This window comes from Mizuhopecten yessoensis, unplaced genomic scaffold, assembly GCF_002113885.1.
Source record: "Mizuhopecten yessoensis strain PY_sf001 unplaced genomic scaffold, ASM211388v2 scaffold10745, whole genome shotgun sequence".
Lineage (NCBI taxonomy): Eukaryota > Metazoa > Mollusca > Bivalvia > Pectinida > Pectinidae > Mizuhopecten > Mizuhopecten yessoensis.
In genome coordinates, this window is record NW_018408700.1 from 682,266 (window position 1) to 701,404 (window position 19,139).

The following is a 19,139-nucleotide window of genomic DNA, read 5'->3' on the forward strand; positions in this document are numbered from 1 at the left end:
ATACAATGTAGGTTCCCAAACATACCTCAGGGAGGGAAATACAATGTAGGTTCCAAAACATACCACAGGGAGGGGAATACAATGTAGGTACCAAAACATACCACAGGGAGGGAAATACAATGGAGGTACCAAAACATACCTCAGGGAGGGAAATACAATGTAGGGACCAAAATATACCACATGGAGGGAAATACAATGTAGGTACCAAAACACACCACAGGGAGGGAAATACAATGTAGGTTCCCAAACATACCTCAGGGAGGGAAATACAATGTAGGGACCAAAATATACCACATGGAGGGAAATACAATGTAGGTACCAAAATATACCACAGGGAGGGAAATACAATGTAGGTTCCCAAACATACCTCAGGGAGGGAAATACAATGTAGGTACCAAAACAAACCTCAGGGAGGGAAATACAATGTAGGTTCCAAAACACACCACATGGAGGGAAATACAATGTAGGTACCAAAACAAACCTCAGGGAGGGAAATACAATGTAGGTTCCAAAACACACCACAGGGAGGGAAATACAATGTAGGTACCAAAACATGCCTCAGGGAGGGAAATACAATGTAGGTACCAAAACATACCACAGGGAGGGAAATACAATGGAGGCTCCAAAACATACCACAGGGAGGGAAATACAATGCAGGTACCAAAATAAACATCAGGGAGGGAAATACAATGTAGGTACCAAAAACATACCACAAGGAGGGAAATACAATGTAGGTACCAAAACATACCTCAGGGAGGGAAATACAATTTAGGTACCAAAACATACCACAGGGAGGGAAATACAATGGAGGTACCAAAACATACCTCAGGGAGGGAAATACAATTTAGGTACCAAAACATACCACAGGGAGGGAAATACAATGTAGGTTCCAAAACATACCTGAAAGAAGGAAATACAATGTAGGTTCCAAAACATACCAGAGGGAGGGAAATACAATGTAGGTACCAAAACATGCCTCAGGGAGGGAAATACAATGTAGGTACCAAAAACATACCACAAGGAGGGAAATACAATGTAGGTACCAAAAACATACCACAAGGAGGGAAATACAATGTAGGTACCAAAAACATACCACAAGGAGGGAAATACAATGTAGGTACCAAAAACATACCACAAGGAGGGAAATACAATGTAGGTACCAAAAACATACCACAAGGAGGGAAATACAATGTAGGTACCAAAACACACCACAGGGAGGGAAATACAATGTAGGTACCCAAAACATACCACAGGGAGGGAAATACAATGTAGGTACCAAAATAAACATCAGGGAGGGAAATACAATATACCAGGTACCAAAACATACCACTGAGAGGGAAATACAATGTACTGTAGGTACATGTACCACCAGTACAAGTGATGTATAATTAGGGAGGTTAACATTACCAGTATAAACATGTAAATATTACTAGTAGATTGTGTGGTCACAAAGGTCTGGGGTCTGCAAGGTCATAGCAAAATGTGTACAGATCAACTCACTACAAAGCTAGTATTAACAGGAACTTTTGAAATGCCAAATGTGCTGAAACTTGGTTGATTGATGAGTTTATTAGGTCTAGAGGTACATTAAACTTCTCAAACAGGTTTCTGCTGCCACAATAAAGTTCAAATGAAATGTCATTGATGCATGATGTGTCACAAATGTTAGCTTCATGTTCAGGGGCGAGTATAGAAATATTTTGGAATGGCAGTAACATTTTCTAGGGGGGAGGAGGGAATGTCGGGGCATTCCATTCCTCAAACTACGTTAATCAAAAGACTTTCATTTTTCATTGATGTAGATATCGAGATGTAGATGTTTCCAGTTGAATTTACTAAGTATGTTTTTTCCTATACAGGAGTTTTTCCTCACAGTTAAGGATGTCCTACGTATGACCCCTAGCACTGGGCTGGCGTCCTTTGAGAAGTGGACAGATGATGAATTACAGATGAATGAAACGTAAGGGCCAATGATATTCTTTAATATAGGAATGAAACGTAAGGGCAAATGATATTCTTTAAGATAGGAATGAAACGTAAGGGCAAGTGATATTCTTTAAGATAGGAATGAAACGTAAGGGCAAGTGATATTCTTTAATATAGGAATGAAACGTAAGGGCAAGTGATATTCTTTAAGATAGGAATGAAACGTAAGGGCCAATGATATTCTTTAATATAGGAATGAAACGTAAGGGCCAATGATATTCTTAAACATAAGGGCCAATGATATTCTTAAACATAAGGAATGAAACATAAGGGCCAATGGTATTCTTAAACATAAGTAATGAAACGTAAGGTCCAATGGTATTCTTAAACATAAATAATGAAACATAAGGGCCAATGGTATTCTTAAACATAAGTAATGAAACGTAAGGTCCAATGGTATTCTTAAACATAAGGAATGAAACGTAAGGGCCAATGATGTTCTTAAACATTAGTAATGAAAAGTAAGGGCCAATGGTATTCTTAAACATAAGAATGAAAACTTATGTGTCCCTGTTAGATTGGAGAAATATAAAATCATTCTTCACATTAGAAGTATCTCTGATTTTTTCCCCTGTTTTGATCTTACACAGCTACCTAGCCATGAGAAGAGACGTGCATGCAGCCCTGTGTGGTAAGTATTAATCATATTGTTTTAGAATACTTGTTTATATACAGGTAAATATATAGCAGGAACATCTTAGTTTCTGTGTCGTCATTTAGCAGTAAAATGGACATACTACGTCTCTTCTTATGTATTAGATATTGGGATGAATTATTATTACGCTAATTGGATATTCCTCACATTTCCTTCTGTTTCATTATTCTATTTTTGGTTACCTGAATTCATCAAAGTGCTAACTTAAGTGGATCTGGTGTATCTCTGTGAAAGGGGACATGTACTGTTGGTAGTTTGTCTGCAGACTTCAGGGTAAGACGTATCTGGCTCAGTACAGAGTAAGACATATTGTCCATGTTTGTACAGATTCCATCAACACCCGTCAGACCATGGAAGTGATGCGAGAAGCCATGTCTGCCTGTAACATCTATATGACCAAGTGTAAGGTGGACAAACGCTTTCCCAATCGCAAGCTGCTCAAAAACATGGCCACCTACATCACAGACATGCTCAGGGTACGGTTTGCTTAAAAATGCAGTTTTTTGTTTTCGTGTAAATTTAACTTTTCCGTGGGAATTATTTTTGAGACTTTTAACCCTTTCACCACTGTTGACCATAATGGGCTCATCCAGATCAATGCATGGTAGAGACTACTTAAGTTACATAGGGTTGAAAGGGTTAATTAGAATCTTGTTGCTGAAAGATGCTTTGATAGTAAGCTTGGTTTTGTTTCGTTCCTGAGAGGGAGAAAACATATTGACTTGTTAAGATTCTAGTAGGTCCAGGAAACTTAATATCTGCAAATTTCTCTCGTTTTATATAAAAAAAACTTCAGCACTAAAAATGCATAAGTTAATTTAAATTTCCCTCATTATAGATTAATTACCAAAGTCTGATAACAATAAAACGTAAAATATAAACTTTAAAGTTAAACGGCCCCGAATCTTTAATTTGCAGCAATTTTGTGTATTTTAGACGATTTGCAGAGATACGACATGTATACATCTGTTTGTTGAAATTGTCTTTACCTGTATTTTCAGATTTATGGTGCGATAGAGACCGAGACTGTGATCGGATTTCCCCAGGGTGGAGCAGCTAGTACTGATGTAAGTCCCTCTCGTCTGAAAAGATTGAAAATGTTCGATTCTGATTAATATCTAAAACATTTGTCTTATTGAAATTGTATACAGACAATGCAGCTATTGATAATCTTGCTGCTGGTCAAGATTATTTTTGCTGAATTACATAATTATATAACAAAAGTTACTTTCATTTACATATTTTCTGCCTACTGACAATAAAGTTCGCTGAATTATGAGGAAACCGTTTTGCTTCCTTTATGGTTTCAATGACTTGCTGGTTATTGAATAGATATGATTTCACAGGTTCATTGGATTTTATCCTAATCTGATCGTCAGACATTTTTATAACCCCCCCCCCCCCCCCCCCCCGAAANGGGGGGGGGGGGGGTATACTGGAACCACTCTTTCCGTTTGTTCGTCCGTACGTCTGGTACCTCTTACTCCTCCTAGGTTTATGCATGGACGCCATCTGAGGTTAGACTTTTTCATGACCCTTGAGCAGCCCGGATTGCGGGGAGTATTAGTTAGCCCATAGGCGACAGTTCTAGTTTACACTACTTCTGTCCTCATTTAATTGTCATGTTTGTAACAAAAAGATATACTACTGATTTTTGAATCCATGACATCAGTCATCAAGATATTTTAGTTTCCCTTTTTAATATTTTCCATTTTTTTATCATCTAAAGTTGGAAGAAACGGTGATGCCATATCTCCAATCATTTGCTCAGTTCCGAGACGATGTGAGAAAAGTCTCCCGGGAGCAGAAAGGTTTGTATTTCTGCTCGGTCATCACTGCATTTCACCACACAATTCTGGTAATGTTACATAGAATCCAATCTGCTAATGAGCCACTTCTATTAAGAAACCACCTGTGTTAGGAGACCGCTTTGAAAGTTTGCCATTGTACTGATCTCTATGTGAAGTGTACCTGTTTTAATTAGGAGATTTTATAACCATGTTAAGAGACCACTTTTTGGACTTCCTTAGAGTTCCCTCTTAATTCAAGTGTTGTATATCAGATCTCAAAGGAGATATGAAATATCTATCATACATTTGACAGGACAGGATGTTATTGTTTTGTCTGCCTCTGTTTTCCTTTGTCCATAGTACAACTTCCTAACCATGGATTTCTTTTCAAACTTTATAGACATATGAGCTAAACCTAAGAGGTGTGCCATTGGGCATTTAAAGACCATCAATTTTAGGTCAAAAAGGTCACAGGGTGAATTAAAATGCCAAATCACCAGGTTGACGTTAAACAAAACTGGTTCCTTTTTAGCTCACCTGGCCCAAAGGGTCACGTGAACTTATGCCGTGGTGCAGACTCCTTCGTCCGTCCATCGGGCGTCAACTTTTTACTTTAAAACAACCTCTTCTCAGTTACCAAGAGGCCTAGGGTGATGGTATTTGGCCAGTAGCATGCTGAGATGAAGGACTATCAAGTTTGTTAAAATGAATGACCTTGACTTATATTCAAGGTCACATTTGGTCAAATATGTTTAAAATCTTTGATCAACTTTTTCTGAATAACCAAAGGGTGCAGGATGATGATATTTAGCCCATAATATGCTGGGATAAAGGGCTACCAAGTTTGTTCAAATAAATGACATTCACCAATATTCAAGGTCACAGGGGTCAATTGTCTTAGAAAACCTTTAAACAATTTCTTCTGAAATATCTAAAGGCCCAGGATGATGATATCTGGCCAGTAGTATGCTGGGATGAAGGGCTATCAAGTTTGTTCAAATGAATTACCTTTGCCTATATTCAAGGTCACAGGGGTCAAATATGTTTTAAATCTTTAAACGACTTCTTCTGAATAGCCAAAAGGCCCAGGAGGATAATATCTGGCCAGTAGCATGCCTGGATAAAGAGCTACAAAGTTTGTTCAAATGAATGAACTTGACTTTTGTTCAAGGTCACAGGGATCAAATATGTTCATAATCTTTAAACAACTTCTTCTGAATAACCATAAGACATAGAATGTCGATATCTGACCAGTAGCATGCTTGGATAAAGAGCTACAAAGTTTGGATGAAGGGTTTTTCATTTGAATGACCTTTACCCACTTTCAAGTTAACCTTGGGTCAAATATTTATAAACCTTTAAATAACCTAATCTCAATAAACAAAATTTCTCGGTTGGTGATATTTGGCAAGTTGTATGCTGAGATGAAGGGCTATACAGTGTGTTCAACGTAATGACTGTGTTCGACTTTCAAGGTCACAGGGGTCAAATGTTTTTAAATCTTCTTTTGAATGACTTATAGGTATAAATACTGATATTTTGCCTGTAGCTTTATTTTAGATTACTTTTAAGGTTACAAGTTACGAAATGAATACCAGGTGAGCGATGCAGGCCCATTGGGCCTCTTGTTCTTCTTGATTACCTGGCTAAGTGCACTGTAATTGTTCACAACATCAGAAAAACTTAAGACAACTACCAGGTATATTATGATCATTTTTAAAGAAATATTTCATCTACAGTTCTAGTTCAGATCACAAATATGGCATAGTTGAAAAATGCAGGTCAACTTGGACTCTTGTTGATAAATCAGGTTTTGTTGTGGTTTTATAAAGATTTTAAACAATATAAGATATAATATGATACAGTTTCAGAGAAACTAATATTGTTTATGCTGTTTACAGTGTTTGACATCCTGAAGATTTGTGATCAGGTCCGTGATGACACTCTGCCGAATCTCGGTGTTCGACTAGAAGACCACGATGATAGACCTACGGCTATTAAACTGGTAGATCGGGAGACTCTTCTCAAAGAGAGGGAGGAAAAGATCAGGCAGCAGGAACTCAAACAAAAGGAAAAGGAACGGAAGAAGAAAGAACAAGAAGCGGCTAAGGTATAAATGAATTACCGGTGTTTCCTCCACACCATCTCTATAGCCATAAGTATCTTTCGTTAATTAATATTTGCATAGATTTAAAAAAAAAAAAAATCAAATAAGTATGGTAATTTTGGTGGACATGGATATTTCAAAATTTCACATAATGTTTGAAGTTAATAATTGATCCTTGTTGAAATTCGAAAAGAGGTTAGTTTTTAGTGATTAAACTTCCAAGGTTTCGTATATATATACCTGGTTGTGTCTATATGCCCACCAAGGCAGTGTGTATTATATACATTGTATATGTACAAGTGTATGTAAATGCAGGGCCTCCAAGTAAGATCTGCGCTATTACATGGAGGCAAGTACACCAACATATCCTGTCTCCGGCACACATACACACTTGCACGCTTACACAACACACATGGAGGCGCGTCCTTAAATGACCTTAGATGTTCATAGGACGTTGAACAAAATTAAACCAAACAGACAAAAATTATGGCACTGGTATTAGGATAACAACAATTAAGATATTGATGCTTTGTATGTTTAGGAGGCAAAAGAGGCACAAGCAAGAATTCCTCCGTCAGAACTCTTCAAGAAGGAGACCAAGAACTACTCTAAATTTGATGACAAGGTAAGTGAGTTTTCAACAATTTAAGTATAAATATGGGATCACTATAAGTGCTGTCTTATACCCAATAGTCAATCCCTACCGCCACCCCCCGGTTGTTACCAATGGTAGAAAAGTATATAATTATTGTCTGATGCCTACCCCATGGTATTCTATAAATCACTGTATTTTCACAACAGATTGATTTGCTCGTTAATTGACAAGGGGAAAAGTTTATGAGTTTTAGTCTTGGGAATATTATAAGGTCACCTGCCAGAAGGAGTGAGCAATTAAATGCCAAGGTGAGGCATCCATCATCTGTCATTTTTTCACTTTAGAGAATATTTTGGCATTTATGGCTACATGACCCAACATTGTAGAAATGAGGCAAGTGGCACTAATTAGGGTCTAAATGGGGGAATCTTTAAAATCTTACTTTTTGTGTACAGGAAAAGATTTTTTCTTCTTAAATTGGTGACAAGCGACCTTGAGGTAATTGTGTAAGCAGAGGTTGTGGTCTCTCAAGGTGGGCTGAAGGGTAGAGCAATCTGTCCTTCAAAACACATACATATTTAAGCAGCCTTTCATTTTATGAGGATGCAGCCTTTCATTTTATGAGGATGAGTCAGAACCATATTTGAAGATTTCTAATGCAAACCTTCTTTTTTTTCTTTTAAAGGGCATTCCTACCCATGATGCTGAGGGAAAAGAACTTACTAAATCAGCTATTAAAAAACTTACCAAGATGTATGATGCTCAGGAAAAGGTTTACAACAAGTACCTGAAAAGTCAGGAAGGTGGAGCCACTGGGGGTCCAAGTCAATAAAATGTGTGACCATTTGAATGGCATCAATATTGTAACATTATCGTGTATAAACACTTAGATGGACACTTGGCATTCACACAGCTTGTAGTAGTTGTGGTTATTTAAATTAACTAACTTTTAATTTTGATCCACCCATTTAAAAAAGTAGGAACACCTATTTCCTGTTCCTGGTGACTGTTACATAAACTGTGTATCATTGACAAACATTTCTTGGGTATATAATCACCCAAATTAAGCTTTTCATGTTTAATGTTGTGACTTGATCTTATGATGTAGACTGTAGTGCTTTTCCATATAAATGGTTTGTGTCCCCAAGTCTTTAAAGTAGGAATTATATTCTACTGGTCATATAATGCTGGTAAAATTCATCTATTTATATCTTTCTCAATGAATAAATCATGATACTAAATCCATTGATGATGCAATATTCTCATAAAATCAACACACACTAGCTGGAGGTCAAACAGTCAACACAGACTACATTTTTTAGCTGGAAGTCAAACAATTGATACACACTAGCTGGAGATCAAACAGTCAACACCCACTAGCTGGAGGTCAAACAGTTGATACACACTAGCTGGAGGTCAAACAATTGATACACACTAGCTGGAGGTCAAACAGTTGCTACACAATAGCTGGAGGTTAAACAGTTGATACTCACTAGCTGGAGGTGAAACAGTTGATGCACACTAGCTGGAGGTCAAACAGTTAACACCCACTAGCTGGAGGTCAAACAGTCAACACAGACTACATTTTTTAGCTGGAAGTCAAACAATTGATACACACTAGCTGGATATCAAACAGTCAACACCCACTAGCTGGAGGGCAAACAGTTGATACACACTAGCTGGAGGTAAAACAGTTAAACCACACTAGCTGGAGGTAAAACAGTTGATACACAATAGCTGGAGGTTAAACAGTTGATACTCACTAGCTGGAGGTGAAACAGTTGATGCACACTAGCTGGAGGTCAAACAGTCAACACACACTAGCTGGAGGTCAAACAGTCAACACACACTAGCTGGAGGTCAAACAGTTGAAACACACTAGCTGGGGGTCAAACAGTTGATACACACTAGCTGGAAGTCAACACACACTAGCTGGAGGTCAAACAGTTGAAACACACTAGCTGGAGGCCAAACAGTCAACACCCACTAGCTGGAGGTCAAACAGTCAACACACACTAGCTGGAGGTCAAACAGTTGATACACAATAGCTGGAGGTTAAACAGTTGATACTCACTAGCTGGAGGTGAAACAGTTGATGCACACTAGCTGGAGGTCAAACAGTCAACCCCCACTAGCTGGAGGTCAAACAGTTGAAACACACTAGCTGGAGGCCAAACAGTCAACACCCACTAGCTGGAGGTCAAACAGTCAACACCCACTAGCTGGAGGTCAAACAGTTGATACACACTAGCTGGAGGTTAAACAGTTGATACACACTAGCTGGAGGTCAAACAGTTGATACACACTAGCTGGAGGTCAAACAGTTGATACACAATAGCTGGAGGTTAAACAGTTGATACACACTAGCTGGAGGTTAAACAATTGATACACACTAGCTGAGGGTGTAACAGTTGATGCACACTAGCTGGAGGTCAAACAGTCAACACCCACTAGCTGGAGGTCAAACAGTTGAAACACACTAGCTGGAGGTCAAACAGTTGATACACACTAGCTGGAAGTCAACACACACTAGCTGGAGGTCAAACAGTTGATACACACTAGCTGGAGGTCAAACAGTTGATGCACACTAGCTGGAGGTCAAACAGTTGATACACACTAGCTGGAGGTCAAACAGTTGATACACACTAGCTGGAGGTCAAACAGTTGATACACACTAGCTGGAGGTCAAACAGTTGATACACACTAGCTGGAGGTCAAACAGTTGATACACACTAGCTGGAGGTCAAACAGTTGATACACACTAGCTGGAGGTCAAACAATTGATACACACTAGCTGGAGGTCAAACAGTTGATACACACTAGCTGGAGGTCAAACAGTTGATGCACACTAGCTGGAGGTCAAACAGTTGATACACACTAGCTGGAGGTCAAACAGTTGATACACACTAGCTGGAGGTCAAACAGTTGATACACACTAGCTGGAGGTCAAACAGTTGATGCACACTAGCTGGAGATCAAACCGTTGATACACAGTAGCTGGAGGTCAAACCGTTGATGCACACTAGCTTGAGGTCAAACAGTCGACAAACACTAGCTGAGGGTGAAACAGTTGACACAATGTAGCTGGAAATCGGTTGAATCACACTGGTTCCTCAGACTGTCAAAACCACATGATAGAGGTAACACAGGCAACAGTTTGTTTACTCATTTGACAACAGAAAATGATGATTTGTTTGTAGGAATGACATTTATTATGTACTTGACAGTTTGGTTAGTTGGTAGTATTGATGAAGGAGAAGGTCATGTGTCCCATATATATATATATGTGTGTGTTTAGTTGTTGTAGAGCTTTTGTCGTTAGTGTATTGTTGTTTGTAAACCAATAGGTGCACATGGTGTGTATGTTCCAATATACAACTATGCCTATTTACATTAAATATTGAGTACCACTGATACAGAAAGATACTGTACTGTGCATTATATAATTAGGTGTAATCTTTAAAAAAAGCTCACAGAAACTAGAAGCTAGTGGGTACAGTAACATACATATAGGGTACAATAACATACATATAAGGTACAGTACTGTACATATAAGGTACAGAACCGTACATAGGGTACAGTACTGTATATATGTAGGGGACAGTACTGTATATATAGGGTACAGTGCTGTATATGTAGTGTAAAGTACTGTATATATAGGGTACAGAACCGGACATAGGGTACAGTACTGTATATATGTAGGGGACAGTACTGTATATATAGGGTACAGTACTGTATATGTAGTGTAAAGTACTGTATATATAGGGTACAGTACTGTATATGTAGGTGTACCGTACTGTATATATAGGGTACAGTACTATATATATAGGGTACAGTACTATATATGTAGAGTACAGTACTGTTTATATAGGGTACAGTGCTATATATATAGGGTACAGTACTATATATATAGGGTACAGTTCTGTATATATTGGGTACAGTACTATATATAGAGTACAGTACTCATGTACATGTAGGGTACAGTTATGTATAAAAAGGGTACAGGCTTCTATGGCATATTTATAGGAAGTGGACAAAAACCTGATCTTATTAACTTAGATCCTGTTACATGTATCAGTGTTGTGTACTTACCGGTAATGGTTATTTAAATTTTAAAAATATGAAGGATAATGGGAACTTTAATGTTTGAAAGGAGAAAAGTGTTTTTAACATTTTATTTTCAAATATGTATATATAGTTTTTTAAAGAATTATGTGAAAATAAATTTTCTGATAAAAGTGTAAAGTAAACTACATTGTATTGTTGACAAGTATTCTATCGATTTCACACAAAAAATTTTTTAAGTAGTATGAGAAATAAACAAATGTATTTCTTTAGTTATCCATTCAGATAGGGAGTAATTCCTCTTACCAATTTTGATAAAAGTGACTTATTAAAAAAATCACTGCTGGATATGTTAAATGTTAAGTAGATGTAAATGTGATGTTTTGTCAGACTTGAATCCTGATGTACTCTTAAACGTTTCACCTTGCATTGTCAGACTTGAATCCTGATGTGCTCTGTTACCTCACTTTGTATGTCAAATGATATTTCTGTCAACAAAATTAAATAAAAATAAATGTGACGTAATCTACTGACTGTGTTGTTTATCCATTGTGTTGACACCAGTGTTGCCTGCTGATCACGAGATACACCAACTCCTAAGGTAGGGTCAATGACTCCTAAGGTAGGGTCAATGACTCCTAAGGTAGGGTCAATGACTCTAAGGTAGGATCAATGACTCCTAAGGTAGGGTCAATGACTCCTAAGGTAGGGTCAATGACTCCTAAGGTAGGGTCAATGACTCCTAAGGTAGGGTCAATGACTCCTAAGGTAGGGTCAATGACTCCTAAGGTAGGGTCAATGACTCCTAAGGTAGGGTCAATGACTCCTAAGGTAGGGTCAATGACTCCTAAGGTAGGGTCAATGACTCCTAAGGTAGGGTCAATGACTCCTAAGGTAGGGTCAATGACTCCTAAGGTAGGGTCAATGACTCCTAAGGTAGGGTCAATGACTCCTAAGGTAGGGTCAATGACTCCTAAGGTAGGGTCAATGACTCCTAAGGTAGGGTCAATGACTCCTAAGGTAGGGTCAATGACTCCTAAGGTAGGGTCAATGACTCCTAAGGTAGGGTCAATGACTCCTAAGGTAGGGTCAATGACTCCTAAGGTAGGGTCAATGACTCCTAAGGTAGGGTCAATGACTCCTAAGGTAGGGTCAATGACTCCTAAGGTAGGGTCAATGACTCCTAAGGTAGGGTCAATGACTCCTAAGGTAGGGTCAATGACTCCTAAGGTAGGGTCAATGACTCCTAAGGTAGGGTCAATGACTCCTAAGGTAGGGTCAATGACTCCTAAGGTAGGGTCAATGACTCCTAAGGTAGGGTCAATGACTCCTAAGGTAGGGTCAATGACTCCTAAGGTAGGGTCAATGACTCCTAAGGTAGGGTCAATGACTCCTAAGGTAGGGTCAATGACTCCTAAGGTAGGGTCAATGACTCCTAAGGTAGGGTCAATGACTCCTAAGGTAGGGTCAATGACTCCTAAGGTAGGGTCAATGACTCCTAAGGTAGGGTCAATGACTCCTAAGGTAGGGTCAATGACTCCTAAGGTAGGGTCAATGACTCCTAAGGTAGGGTCAATGACTCCTAAGGTAGGGTCAATGACTCCTAAGGTAGGGTCAATGACTCCTAAGGTAGGGTCAATGACTCCTAAGGTAGGGTCAATGACTCCTAAGGTAGGGTCAATGACTCCTAAGGTAGGGTCAATGACTCCTAAGGTAGGGTCAATGACTCCTAAGGTAGGGTCAATGACTCCTAAGGTAGGGTCAATGACTCCTAAGGTAGGGTCAATGACTCCTAAGGTAGGGTCAATGACTCCTAAGGTAGGGTCAATGACTCCTAAGGTAGGGTCAATGACTCCTAAGGTAGGGTCAATGACTCCTAAGGTAGGGTCAATGACTCCTAAGGTAGGGTCAATGACTCCTAAGGTAGGGTCAATGACTCCTAAGGTAGGGTCAATGACTCCTAAGGTAGGGTCAATGACTCCTAAGGTAGGGTCAATGACTCCTAAGGTAGGGTCAATGACTCCTAAGGTAGGGTCAATGACTCCTAAGGTAGGGTCAATGACTCCTAAGGTAGGGTCAATGACTCCTAAGGTAGGGTCAATGACTCCTAAGGTAGGGTCAATGACTCCTAAGGTAGGGTCAATGACTCCTAAGGTAGGGTCAATGACTCCTAAGGTAGGGTCAATGACTCCTAAGGTAGGGTCAATGACTCCTAAGGTAGGGTCAATGACTCCTAAGGTAGGGTCAATGACTCCTAAGGTAGGGTCAATGACTCCTAAGGTAGGGTCAATGACTCCTAAGGTAGGGTCAATGACTCCTAAGGTAGGGTCAATGACTCCTAAGGTAGGGTCAATGACTCCTAAGGTAGGGTCAATGACTCCTAAGGTAGGGTCAATGACTCCTAAGGTAGGGTCAATGACTCCTAAGGTAGGGTCAATGACTCCTAAGGTAGGGTCAATGACTCCTAAGGTAGGGTCAATGACTCCTAAGGTAGGGTCAATGACTCCTAAGGTAGGGTCAATGACTCCTTAGGTAGGGTCAATGACTCCTTAGGTAGGGTCAATGACTCCTTAGGTAGGGTAAATGACTCCTAAGGTGGGGTCAATGACTCCTAAGGTGGGGTCAATGACTCCTAAGGTAGGGTCAATGACTCTAAGGTAGGGTTTATGACTCCTAAGGTAGGGTCAATGACTCTAAGGTAGGGTCAATGACTCCTAGGGTAGGGTCAATGAGGGTCAATGACTCCTAAGGTAGGGTCAATGACTCCTAAGGTAGGGGCAACAACTCCCAAGGTAAGGTCAATGACTCCCAAGGTAGGGTCAATGACTCCTAAGGTAGGGTCAATGACTCCTAAGGTAGGGTCAACGACTCCTAAGGTAGGGTCAACGACTCCTAAGGTAGGGTCAATGACTCCTAAGGTAGGGTCAATGACTCCCAAGGTAAGGTCAATGACTCCCAAGGTAGGGTCAATGACTCCTAAGGTAGGGTCAATGACTCCTAAGGTAGGACAATGACTATGGACATTTAACATTAGCTTTGGTCCCTGCTTGGAATTTCAAAACATGGATCCTTCAGCTTCACTCAGGAATAGTTAGTTTCAGAATTCATTTTATCACAAAATGGGACCTCATTGACTTACACCTGTGTGGGTATTTAAAGGTGCGGTAATACAATTCCTCCTAGAGCATTTAAATGACACAATTATTATAAAAGTATATAATCGTTGTATGCAACATATTCCAACTATTATTTTGATACCAATATTACATTATTTTAAGAAAGATTGTTTTTTTTGTATTGAAGATTTAAGCAGAAAAATATGTGAAATGTCATTACTAATGAGAGACTTCCCATTTTGGACACGTTAATTTGCATAGTTCTAAAATGAGTCTATTTTTCATACTTGCTTAAAAGTTGCCTAACAAAAATATCTTTCAACATGAGGAATTTCAAAAAAAATTACAGCGGGCAAATTAGTAAAGCCCTGTTTAAGGTCACAAGAATCATGTGTTGGAATCAAGTTTTTTTATCAAGTGTCAGACAAGGTTATCTTTCATTGCTTGACTTGTTTAGAGTTAAAGATATAAAATAATGTAATAATTCTTTCATGTTTTGTTTAATAAATGGGAAAAAACAAAATAATAATCACTTGCATATTAGTTTTATTATTAAGAACATTTTATTGTTTTTGTATATCAGTATATCTTTGTCTATAACACAATCTCAACCTTTAAAAGTTCTCCAGAGAAAAGATAACTTTTGCAGAATACATATTTATGGCTTATTACTGCTGCACACAACTTAAAAACATGCTTATAACATAATGAAGTGTTTTGGTATGACACAAAAACAGAAAAAAATATCAGTACATGTATTACCTTAATAAACATTGATAATGTGCATTGGCCATACTTGGCATGCTAAAAAAAGTATTTTACCGGTTTCGATATTACATAAAAATGATTCTGTAGACAAAAAATATATATATGGAAAGTTTTCAAGGAAGTATAAAATATAGACTTCCATTGGAACGCTATATAGGCAAGTCGATAATGTTGGGTATGTTTTAAATTTTGTGAAAATTTTGCATGTTTTTCTAATTAAAAGTATCGCTACACTAATTACTTCATGTATAATCAATATGACATATCTAGCATCAAAATAACAGTAGTTTTATATACGATCATAACTCATTTTCAAATAAAAAAATTCGCCTGTGACATTTACCTGTCATTTTGTTTGGATACCCCCTCTCTCAGCCTGGTGTTGTGCAAGGAGGTCCACTACGTGTATGGTTATCTGTAATAATGAATAATCATATATGCAGTTTTTGTTCATTTTTACATGTATGTATCTACATAAAGCAAAACAATAAAAGAAATTGAAGGTGTGACATGGGTATACAAGACTAATCCTTATGAAGGCTTTAAAATATACATATCAATCGGTATTTCACCGGCGTGCTACCATCAGGATAACATGAACTTAAGTCCATACTTGGTATTCTTCCCATTATGTGTCGCGGACCGAGATGCATTTCAGTATTACCGTGTCATGCGTTTTTCCTGGTGTCATGCCGTCTTAATTACTTGACACTTGACATTCGTTTCTCAGTCGTGTGCTCACATGACTGTATAGTTTGATTGGAATCTAGTTCTAAATAGCCTTTGAACATAGGACTGTTCAAGTTGCTTTACGTCCGGTGTCTGACGTCCGTCCATCAGCTCGTCCGTCCGGTCTGTAAACATATTTGTTACTCGGAAACTACTAAAGATATTTTACATGAGACAAATATAACTCTGGTCCATTATGCATAGTTGTACATGGTTCATGAATCAAAAAAGAAAACCACCGCTCAGATTCTCCATTACCGAGGAACCAATGAAGACAAAATATGGTATACATGAACTACTTAATCTCTTGTTGTACCAGCTTCAAAATCTTGGATCTTTTATGCATTTTGTATATAAATTTGTAGCTGCTATTTCTCAGAAACTATTAAAGGATTACGAACGACAACTACAAAATGTAATATGCATGACCCCTTTGTGTTCTAGTCGTGCATGCGCATATTTTGAAAACGATCGAAAAATCTCGCATATATTGCCCTCAGATATTATTTAAAATTTAGTTTAAAAAAATGTCAATTATGCGAAATACAATCATTTTGATAAGCTGTGGATAATAATAAGGTTGAAGAGGGTATATGGAGTGTAAGCAATGTTGATGAACCATAATTTCATATTCTAGGGTCTAAAAGGAATTACCTGAAACTTGCTGTTGATCATTTTATGACGCCATGCAACGTCTCAAGATTCCGTGTACTATATATGCACATGTTTTTATTTTACAGCTCTTTTATTGTTATAATGTACTGCAACATTTTGATATACGTAGCACTGTAACTTTACTATAGCCAATTTTTCGTATTTGACCTACCTTATACAATAACAAAAATGATACTCGAAATAACCGGACCAGTAGAAGCAGCATACAACATGTTAAGATACACATATTTCTACTGACTCGCTAAAGTTAAATAGACTACCAAAAGGCGATCGAGCCATGCTGTTCTCCAACAGTTCTTGTGGAGTATTTCGATCAGTTCCATCAGAGTACCGGACTCGTGTTTGAAGAAATGATACATTAATTAAAAATCGCTACATATATGAGTGTCTAATAATTATGTCTGAAAATAAATCATACATGTGTTAATCCCTCTGTTTTAAATATGTTCGTTGCGTGTGACCTGAGCGAACGTTCTGGTCTTCCCCAGCGCGCATGTGATGTGCGTCGGATATTCAGGAGTTAAAATAGGTATAAATGTCGAGTAACTACTACGATCATTAACTGCGCAATTCATTGAAAACGGTAAGAACATGTTTTGCATCGACAGAGCAGCTGTTATAGATATGATTTGGAGATTATGTCCAATTCTCGTAAAGTGATGTTTACCAATTTATGTTTATGTGATTTAGTTGATCTTATTGCTTTGTATGATATATTTTATCTGTTATAATAAAGGTTGACTATCACATGAATACATATATCCAAATTGTTTTTTTAAGAGATCATTGAAAACCCAATAAACAGTGTAACAATTTTGCCGTAATTGGAATTTGATGTAATGATATTAGCAGTATTATGAAATATGAGATTTACTGAGAAAACGGAAATTATCAGGAAAGCTATCTTCTCATGTCATTTTCTATTTATGTAACAGATTGATGTTCGGATGACATATTAGGTGATACTGTTTAATACGTAAAGCCTGCTGTAGGAATAAGATGTAAGTAGCCTATACTGTATATGTTATATGCATGAAATGCGAATTTAAAGTTATTTTACGACAGAGTCCCAACACTCAGCGACTTTAATTGCAGAAAAGGTCTTCACTCTGTTTTAGATCGATGGTGACCTTTGATTTGATATCTTGATGGACTCTACATGTGGAGCCGGGAACTTATCCTTCTGAAGCAGCTTGTTTCGCCACTGCTTTGTGAGAGTAGTTATGCTATTGTTTGATATCTGTGGTTCCAGTTGTTATCAGTAAGCGTACATCATTTGCTGGGCGGATTGGTCGAGTGGTTAACACTCCGGCCTTCCACGCAGGCGGCCGGGGTTCGATCCCCGAAGTCGCCGTACGCATGGATTATTCAGATAAAGTGTTTTTTTCCTGCCCACACAACTCCAACAACCCAGGTGGAGTATAAAATGGTCTGAGGTGGGTGTTGCGGTATCTGTGCTGTAGCATTCAAGTGAGGTGGCACTATAAACGATACCGTTGGAAGCACGGTTCCACTACAAAAAGCAGAACGCAATACATCTCCAGCACACATACAGGCATACACACATAGGGAGATATTAGCCAGGTGGCATAGGACTAGTAGTAAGCGCCTGATAAGGCAGCTCCTGCGAATTCCTCAATATTATATTGTATTGTTTAATATATATGCTAATTGTATTGACTGTATACAATTGTATATCTATGTACTGTAAAGCGCTGTAGAGTGGCTAATGTTAGCTAGATAGGGCGCTATATCAAATGCTGTATATTTTTTTTTTTTTTTTTTTTTTTTNATTCAGTACATGACCTAGTGATACATGTAGTTCAGTTCAAAGACCGCCGACGTTCGTTGCTACAGACGGGCCAGTACAGACTCGCACCCACCCACGCTCCATTCAAAATAAATAGAGATGTGTGGGTTAAAAAAAACTACAGATGAACGTAACAGACATTACAACCGATTCAGGTGATACGTACACGAGGACAAATTACAGGTGACACCAACTGACGAACAGACAATAGTTTTTGAACCTCGGGCGTTAGGTAAGAAATCGGGACAAAGGAAACGGAAAATTGCAAAGAGAAAAAAGAAAGTAAAGCATGACTGATACATTGACAACGACAACCATCACCACTTCCCTAACACAGAAAATAGTTTCAGTCAGCAGAGCACCACACCCTTATCTTTTGGGCACCAGTAACACGATGACAGGGCTTGCTGCTGAATATCATTTAACACACTCTTGAACGTACACAGTCACATATATACTATATATGGTCCAAGGAAACCAGGGAGGCTGTACCAGGGTGGGTTACTACAGATACTCCCAATTATTGGTGCATACTGAGATTCAATGAGGTCTGATGTCTTCTCTTCTGTGCCCCACCCCATCACACTCGCGTCACCTTTAAAAAAGACAGACAGACAGACAGACGTTCTTTATTTCCTCTTACATAAGAGATTATAAACATTTAAACACAGTTCAGCATTTACAACATTTGGAGAAAATCAAGAGAACATGTATATAGCAGAGTTTATATTTTCCAAGAGCAGCTTGATGATTTTGGCAACTGTTACAATTAGTTCTTCCCATTTATCACCCTGTAAAGTCACTTTAGTTCGATCTCCAAGAAGAAAATTCGTTTGATCAGTC

General features: G+C 38.4%; 1 protein-coding gene across 12 annotated transcripts in view; it reads left to right on the top strand.

Moving 5' to 3' along the window:
• LOC110462079 (cysteine--tRNA ligase, cytoplasmic-like) overlaps nucleotides 1–10,768 on the top strand; it is a 231,496-nt gene extending 220,728 nt beyond the window's left edge. For 2 of the 12 annotated variants that reach the window (XM_021515888.1, XM_021515890.1), the window contains exons 14-23: nucleotides 1,860–1,960; nucleotides 2,577–2,617; nucleotides 2,969–3,117; nucleotides 3,643–3,708; nucleotides 4,371–4,452; nucleotides 6,333–6,541; nucleotides 7,080–7,163; nucleotides 7,819–8,548; nucleotides 9,072–9,187; nucleotides 9,333–9,632. In XM_021515888.1, the coding sequence (XP_021371563.1) occupies nucleotides 1,860–1,960; nucleotides 2,577–2,617; nucleotides 2,969–3,117; nucleotides 3,643–3,708; nucleotides 4,371–4,452; nucleotides 6,333–6,541; nucleotides 7,080–7,163; nucleotides 7,819–7,965 (879 nt within the window). In that variant the 3' untranslated portion in view covers nucleotides 7,966–8,548; nucleotides 9,072–9,187; nucleotides 9,333–9,632. Of the gene's footprint in view, nucleotides 1–1,859; nucleotides 1,961–2,576; nucleotides 2,618–2,968; nucleotides 3,118–3,642; nucleotides 3,709–4,370; nucleotides 4,453–6,332; nucleotides 6,542–7,079; nucleotides 7,164–7,818; nucleotides 8,578–8,693; nucleotides 8,773–9,071; nucleotides 9,188–9,332 lie in introns of those variants that run through there. The other 10 variants (XM_021515892.1, XM_021515893.1, XM_021515895.1 and 7 more) reach the window with 10 other exon arrangements.
• Nucleotides 10,769–19,139: the final 8,371 nt, after the last annotated feature.